Source organism: Octodon degus, unplaced genomic scaffold (assembly GCF_000260255.1).
Source record: "Octodon degus isolate 3935 unplaced genomic scaffold, OctDeg1.0 scaffold00273, whole genome shotgun sequence".
Lineage (NCBI taxonomy): Eukaryota > Metazoa > Chordata > Mammalia > Rodentia > Octodontidae > Octodon > Octodon degus.
In genome coordinates this window covers 1,108,436-1,116,878 of record NW_004524849.1, presented here as the reverse complement: position 1 = coordinate 1,116,878, position 8,443 = coordinate 1,108,436, and the positions used below count along the sequence as shown (strand labels likewise).

At 43.0% G+C, this 8,443-nt stretch overlaps 1 protein-coding gene across 1 annotated transcript in view; it reads right to left on the bottom strand.

Annotated features, from left to right (window-relative positions):
* The window catches only part of Rgl1 (ral guanine nucleotide dissociation stimulator like 1), a 291,802-nt gene that overhangs the window by 131,231 nt on the left and 152,128 nt on the right, over window positions 1-8,443 (bottom strand). The window contains exon 3 of the mRNA XM_023706870.1: window positions 4,946-5,056. Coding sequence (XP_023562638.1) covers window positions 4,946-5,056 — 111 coding nt within the window. The remainder of the gene's footprint in view (window positions 1-4,945; window positions 5,057-8,443) is intronic.

The following is an 8,443-nucleotide window of genomic DNA, read 5'->3' as shown; positions in this document are numbered from 1 at the left end:
AGAGAGAGAGAGAGAGAGAGAGAGAGAGAGAGAGAGAGAGAGAATCTGATTTAGATGGGGAAGTTTAAAAGGACATGTGTGCCATGAACAAAGGAAACTAAAATAAGTGGGATAGGGCAGTGATAAATTCCAACCAAGTGCTGAAGTGAAAGATTTACTGTTTATCTCACTTCTCACATTTTTTAAAATTTAAAACTGTAGGAGACTTTTTTTATAATGTCATAGAATTAAGAATGAAACATGTTTATGATATTAATTTAGCAGAACATATACTTTTCCATGAAGAGTTAATGTGTATTTTACACTTGTGCTGTTATTATCTGCTAGGGATAGTCATGTATTCCCTAGTTTGTGAACTGGATATTCTTGATTACATGCTACATATTTCTGACACAAATCCCAACAGATTTTGAAAGGCACCAATATAATAATATTTTAAATGAGTCAAATTTACATTTTCTTGATTTGGATAGGCTACCATACTTCTGGATTATTTTAGAAACATGTTCCCAAGGTCAAAATGAAAAATACCAGTTGGTTATTTACAGAAGGTTGTTAAATTCAAAATTTTAATTTCTAAAGCTTACATTAAAGATTCCAACAGATATGAATAACACAACTCAAAGGCCTGTTTTCCTAGATAAAAACAAGGATGACCAACTGTAAACTAAAAGTTCCTCTAGAGCTTATCTCTTTGCAATTCTAAAATCCCACTCCTGCATTCTCAAACCACACAAAGTTAATTCATGCCAACACTTTGCAACTCAATGCACTGCTTTCTTTCTTCTGTGTTCAGCAAGAAGCAAATTGGACCTTTTGGTTTTTAAAGACATTGGGGAATTTTTATTAAAATGAATAATTGCTACCCTTGTGTCCTGCTTTGTTCTAGAAAAAAACAAAACAACTGCAATCATTACCAACTTGACTTGCTTACTCCTACAGCCCTCTTTATAAACTATTATCTTCAGGCTGATTTAGTTTTAAATGAGAAGCAAGCATACATTTATTCTTATCAAATAATATTCGTCTTCAAAGAAAGATGAAGCTTCATCCATTCATTCAACAAGGATTGGATTTCTGCCAACTAAGTTGCAAGTTTGGGATCCAGCGGGGATACAAATAAGCAGACAATTACAACAGAGCGAGATAAATGCATGACAGGAAGATACAGAATGCTCCAAAATCCACAGAAGGGACAGTTTATCCAGACTTAAGAGGATCAGAGAAGATTCCCAGAAGTGAAGTTAGCTGAGAACTCAACAGACTGTGTACTTATGGCTCGCAACACCCCTGAAATGCTAGGTGCAATCAATCCAACTGCTGCGGCAGTTGAGTCAGCTTTTCAGACTAGATACACTGATTCTTACCATTGCATTCACATAAGCACTGACTGGCCGCAAGTCACCCAAATGCTAAGTTCTGTCCAGATTTCCACTTCCTTGTATTTCTGTGCTGTCTATTCTTTGGTGCTTGTTCATTATCTTACCAGTCTCCTAGTTACCAGGCTTTTAAACTCAGTCCAACAAGAATTTGCCAAAACCCTACATGGGAACAAGTGGACACAGGCTGATGTGGAGTGATGAACACTGGACACAGGGAAAGGAGTGCCACCACAGAAGCATGGGATCATGGAGGGGATGCGCTGAGAAAAGCTATCTGGCTGTCCATTGGTCTATCCACTCCCCCAGCATTGGCCTCAAACCAACAATCCTGTGTAAGGAGCAAATATCCACACGCTGCATTTCTCTTAGGTTTGAAATACTTTTCTAGGCCCTGAATCTGACCTATTCCTTCATTCCTCTGAATATTCTTCCTAAAAATCATACATTTCCTGCTTCCAGAGAAGACTGGTATTTTCTTAACTTATTTCTATATATCACTGTTGATATTTAAGCACAATCCTGGGATCAAAGACAAATTACACCAAGTTGTGATTATCTACCCTTCTAAAAATCATTGGACACTCTACAGTGTCTAAGTGGCTAGCTGAGATTACATTTCAATGTCTCTTCCAAATCCTACGATTTTATGATTCTATGACATAATTGGAGCCATTTTTCTATAAGAGGCATAGGTAAGTAAAAATTATCCCAGCCTAAGATGTTATTATAAAGGAACAATGGGTCAGCATTTCAATAATATCTGAATTTTCAAAGTTACCAATATAACCTCACTGCCAATGGGCAAGGCCACAGCTGCATGTATAAGTAAACCAAGCTGTGGTGTTATGTTACAATGAAGGACACCCTCCTTTACTTCAAGAGGTCAACTAAACACAAAACTTCAGAAATAAATTTAAGAATGACCTAAATATTTTGGATTATATGATACTTCACATATGAGTATGTGTAATTATTTTCCTATACTTCTCAAAAGTGAATCTTCACTACGGTTTGAGATCTTAGTGCTAGAAAACATAACCACTGTACTTCATCTTTTGGGCTTTTGAATAACATTCCAGATGTATAACAAGTCTATGCCCATGCTCATGTGCTACATAACCTTGTGCATGTCTTTAGTGTACCACACCTTAGACACCCAAAATGCAGAGCTTGTCAATAGGATACACACCATCACAGCACATCTCTCAGTTTGTAGCTCAAGCTTATTCTGCAAAGCATAAAGAAGACCAGAAACCCACAGGTCGCAAGGCCTACACCACCAGTGACCTTTAGGGGTAAAGTTACCATAAGCATCCATGTTCTTTCAAGTCAATGTTCTCTTTTAGTAGTGTGTAAACAGCTTTAAAGTCCCAAGCAATTCTTAACAGCAAAGAGTTAAGCATTTGGATCAAAATTTCCTAGATGTGTGATGCTGGCACACAATTTTACCTATCTAGATATTAGCTAGAGAGAGAGAGAGAGAGAGAGAGAGAGAATTTCATAATGCCATCTTCCTCATAAGATTGTTGTCATACTGCAATAATTTCCCCACCTCACCTGAATCTCTAAAACTGGTTACTTTGAAGAATTCTGAAAACATTCCTGGAATGCAGAAAAACAATGGAGAAGCCACTTTATTCTAAAGAGAAAGGCTTTGTAATTGCTATAGCTTGGTGGGTTAAGTCACATTTAATTAAGTCTGGAATTTCTAAGGACAAAAACAGAGCTTCAGAGGACACCTAAGATAATTAAAAAAAAAAAAAAAAAAGTAGTATCACGGTGAAAAGCTCTAAGAACAAACTCTTAAGAAGCAGGATAGGACCACTAAGTCACAAAATTCCTCTATCAACTACTACCAAGTTTGTTTTTTTAAATATTATTCTGATTCTCAGCATTTAGATCTACTATTAAATCCACAGTCAACCACCTTTGAACTCTGTATAAACTGAAGAACACAGAGGGGGGGTAGAGAAGAAAAAAAAAACATGGAACCCAGTATGAATTATTAAATAGTTGGATATGTGAATGAATGATAGGTTACATGTACAAGACCTATAGATTGAACCCCTCCATGCTCCAAAAGATACTCACTGCCACTATATTTGGCTGAAAACTAAAACTGTCACCCAAGCAACATCAGTTTCGTCAAAAAGAGGTGAGCAACCTGACAGCAGAACTGGCTCAGAAACTGTGAATCATTCTGAAATAGCCAGTCAGGCCAAACCACATCAATACTACATTTAAATAAAATACCTATACACAACCACCAAAACGAAGCGATGACTTGTCTGCTCTCCCTATCAGGCCTGCTTGGGATGCACATCGTTAACTTTAGAAGGTTCCTCAATAAGTGAAGAGCTCTAATTCCACTGGAAAGGGTCCTATCTTTCCCAACCACACCTTCAAGGTCACTAAATTTACTGCCCTAGTGGATGCAATCTAGGCTGAGGTACAGCTATAGGAAGGTCTGCATTCAAGCAGCTGGAGAGGCCAGCGCCACCCTCCACAGAGGAAGTTATGGCTGCTGGCCTGTCCCCCTGCCAACAGCAAGACATGCAAGTTCCACACTGCCTCTCCTCTTACTGTGAGGTCCTGAGCAGCTCTGCTTCCTGCCCTCCATCACATTCCAGTTTTGAGTGCTACCCCAAACATTCTGAATTTCCTGAAACTCCAAGTCAGTAAAGATGCCCAGAACCCCACTGCCCAAGAAGTGACTAGAATTAGACCAGGAAAAAGCATACTCCATCCCTCTCACTGCACTACCCCAGAATGACTTCTATCTCAGATTAAGAGTGTCTTCTTTTATCCACATGTTCATGTTTTCCCAGGCAGTAATCCCATCACCAGGCTTTCTGTTTCAAACAGCGCCTTGATTTGGGATGTGTTGAAAGATCTAGTAGGCAAATTAAGAACTCACATGACCCTACCCAATACTCAAAATCTCAGTGGAAAAGAGTCATGTTTATAGAAGCAGCATTTTTTTACAAAGCCCCCCCGCCCCCCCCACACACACACACTACATGCAAAGCTGTGGGCTTTAGCAATGCCTCTGCCTCCTCTTGGGCTACAGAAAGGAGCTTACAATAGGAAATCTGCCACCCCCTCAAAGAGAGCAGGCTTGGAATGGTCTATACCCTTAGTGTTCTGAGCATTCTAGGCACAAGGGAGGCCATGAGCATCCTAGGTGGAGGCCAGGGCGAGAAGAGGGTGCCATCTGGGCAGAGCAGCTTAGGGCTCTTGTCTGACAGAGCACTGCTTTCTGGTCTGTTACTGTGTGTCACTTTCAGCCACTCCACTCCCAGTCTATTTGCCAAATACTTCAAGATGTTTCTGAGAGGTTCTGAATTATTGACAAAGCTTGGGAAGATGCTTTGCAAGACATCAAGCAAAAACTCAGCCCTCCACAGCTAGTGCAAACACTTGGTTATGAGTAGTTTCCTTTCTAAGTCCACAGGAGAAGCAGGGGGCGGGGAGGGAGCCTGCCTCTGCTAAATAATAATGATATTCACAGAACAACAGACGCTGAAGTTCCCAAGTTCCCGGATCTGTCCAGTTTTACTCACCCCTAGCCATCTTGCTCCTTTATTGGCAGCCTGCTGAATCTGGACTCTTTTGAGGGTGACATGGTAAACAGCTCCTTCCTCTATCTCTTCACCCCAGTCCTGAATCGAGCTCTGCCAGGGATGGGATAAAGAGAAAGAAAGAGATTTTTTTCCTCTCTGCTAACCACAATCTATCCCAGCTGCTTTGCTGCTTACAACAGCACTCAGGGCACAAGATGGGCTGTTCAAAATAAATATTCCAATCAGAGCCATACAAGACATATTGCAGTAAGGGGAATGCTGAGATTGCCGTGGCCCCTGGCCCTTTCCTGTGGTATCAGGATTCTGAGATTTTCCATTCAACTATTCTTCCTAGACCTGTTCACGTATCTGAAATAATTTTTAAAAAGACTTTTATTCTTCATAACAAAACTGTGGCTTAGTCCTGATTAACTTTTTCCCTTTTTGGTGAAAAGAAAAATAACTCATTTGTCGAAAAAGTTTCTACTTTATAAGTGGCTCGATCATGGGAGCAGACTAGATTTCAAACTCAGACACAAACAAGTGTTTATATGCCGAGTCCTCCCGCCTCTGGAAGTGAAACGCTTTGCGAGTCTTTTCGCCCTCTTGCTTTGGGACCCCAAAAGTTAGCGGGGGTGGTGGACGTTTTTATTTCCGTAAAATAATCTGGCAAGTGCAGAAAAAGCAACACACAATCATGCAACTTCAGCTAGCGTTTCTGCAGCGACCCCCTGGATCTCCATGTCGCCAGCTCCTAGACCGGGGTTAAAGGGCTGCTGGGACGCAGAAGCGCTCCGCGGCTCACCCAGACTTCACAGCTCTTTTCCCTACAAAGTTCTCCTCTCTATACAAGGAGCGGCCCAGACACCCCAAAGCAAAGGCTGAGAAAGTAGGTATTGTTCGGGCAGAAGACGCGCGGAGAGGAAGGCACACAAAGCAGAGTGAGAAAGCTTCAGCCCGCAAGTACGTGATCGGATCAAGGCGGCTGCGCTCGCTCCGAGAGCCCAAAACCCGCCCAGGGAAAGCGGGAGAAGATTCCCCTCCAGAGCAGCCTGGGGAGAAGGCAGAGAGCTCTCGTTACCATTTTAGCTTGCCAAAGCAATTTCATTCTCAGTTTTCTCTCCGGTTCGCGGACGCCGCATGATGCGCCCTGCTCCAAGGCCAGCGCAGCGTCGCCGAGCTCAGCCCTGGGCGCTGCCCGCGGCCCGGGTCCCAGCGGCCCGGCGCAGACACAGACACGCGCCGCGCTGCCCGCCGCCGCCGCCGGTGCGCGCGACTCGGCCACAAAGGGAGCGCGGCGAGCGGCAAGGAGGGGCAGACTCCTCCCCACGCCGCTCCGTGATGTCAGGCTTTCCTGTTTGTGCTTGCGAGCGCACTCTCCCTTTCTTCAGTCCCGCGGATCAAGTCAGCATGAAATCATTTCTCCAGCTCTGGAGGGATGGAGAAACAACCCTTTCAAGTTTATCAGGTTTTCCTGATGGCTACCAGGTGCCAAAACAGAACCATGTGTGCGACGGGGGTGCGAGCCTGCGAGTCTTCTCCTTTGACTGAAAGAAGCAAAGGGCGGTGAGGGCCAGAAACACTTCTGTTATCTGTTGTGAATTTAGGAGAATTAAGTCAGAGGGACCTTAGTAAAAGCAGCAGCTGTAGAAACCAGGAAGTTGTTCCTTAGGATGAAGGATAAGGTTAGGGGATACCTGGGTATCTAGAAACCATGCCAGGCCGTCCCCTGTCCCTCTCTGGACTTCTTTTCCACCACCCAAGCTGATAAGACAAATAGTCACTGGCTGCTGAGGGTGGGAAGCCCCTGACAGGGGCTTTGCTGCGCCTGACAGTATGGAAAATGGGACATCGGTGGCCCTGGAGCTTCTGCCAGTCTGTGAGTAGCGCCAGAGGTTGAGTTGGATTTATGGACAGTGGAGACTGGGGGGGGGGGGGGGGGGGGGGGGGGTAAGGACCCCGGGGAAGAGCCCTTCACAGCATGCCTGCCATTGGGAATTTATCATAACGGAAGATCAGTGTCAGGATAAAAGATGATTACAGTTCTAAGATCCAGTTTTAATAAACCAACAGCAAGAGATACAATCAGATTTGGCACCTGCCAGAATTCCATGCCAATTACAAAAACCTTTAGGGCTCACACATGCACTTTACACTGTTCACCCTAAATGAATTTAACCAACTTTAAATTAAAGTAGGGTAGGAAGTCATTGCCATTCTAAGGCCTACGCCTGGACTTGAATGAATAATAAATATATCCCAGGCTGAAAAGTTAGAGAATCAAGTGTGCTGAGTTTCCCAGGACAGCAGAACAAATGACAGCAAGGCACATCAAGAAAAGCAAAAGGATCTTTGGACACTTAAGGATACCCACCTGAGTTTCCCCTTGAACAGTCAGAACCAACAGGATTCAGGGACTGCTGAGAAAAGAATACTCTTTTACCACACCAAAGTGGTTGCTTCTATAAAAAATGAAAATGAAAAGCACACACCCTAGGTCTTCTGTGATGGCCAGGATTGGGCATCCTGAGTCAGGGGAAAGTCATGGAGGCCCTACCTGCTGAGCCCCACTACACCCTGAGCCCTGTCTGGAGATCCTAAAGAGCACAGAGCAACTGGGGACCATTTGGCAACCCCTAAGATTAATTTCACCACTATTTTCACCTGATTTTTGTGTAAATTCAGAGATTAATGAAAATTTTCCCCTTTGAGACATCAAGCAGTTTTTCAGCCTCCCCCCAACTGAAGACCCCCTTCCTGGATAGGACAGCTTGCAGTGTACAAAGCCCCACACAGGTTTTAGATCTCCTCACCTCCTCTCCTCCCCAGCTCCTGGCCTGGACACTTGGTGTGTCAAGGGTGGGGCTAGGGTTACAATAAGAGAGAAACTGTGGGCACTCCTTCCCTGCACCTAGATTTCCTTATCTGTAAAATAGTACAAATATTACCTTCAGCAACTAGAAAAGTAAGAGCCAAACAAACCCAGAGCGCAAAGACAGGAAGAAATCATAAAGAGTAGAGCAGAAATTAATTCAACTGAGATGAAGAAAACAATTCAAAGAATTAAAAAAGCAAAAAGCTGGTTCTTTGAAAAATTAAATAAAATCAATAAGCCCCTAGCTAACCTCATCAAAAAGAGGAAAGAAAAAATTCAAATATAAGCAATAAGGAATGAAAAGGGTGTAATTACCACAGACCCAGTGGAAATTCAGAAGATTACCAATAGTTACTTTGAGAATCTTTACTCCACAGAATAGAAGACACAGAAGAAATGGACAGATTCCTAGAAAGATACAAATTACCACAACTGAATCGACAAGATATAACCACTCTCAATAGCCCCATAACAGCCAATGAAATACGAGATGTAATTAAAAATCTACCGGCAAAGAAAAGTCCAAGTTCAGATGCATTCACAGCTGAATTCTACAAGACATTTACAGAAGATGTAGTCCCTATACTCCTCAAACTCTTCCATGAAATTGAAAAGGAAGCAAT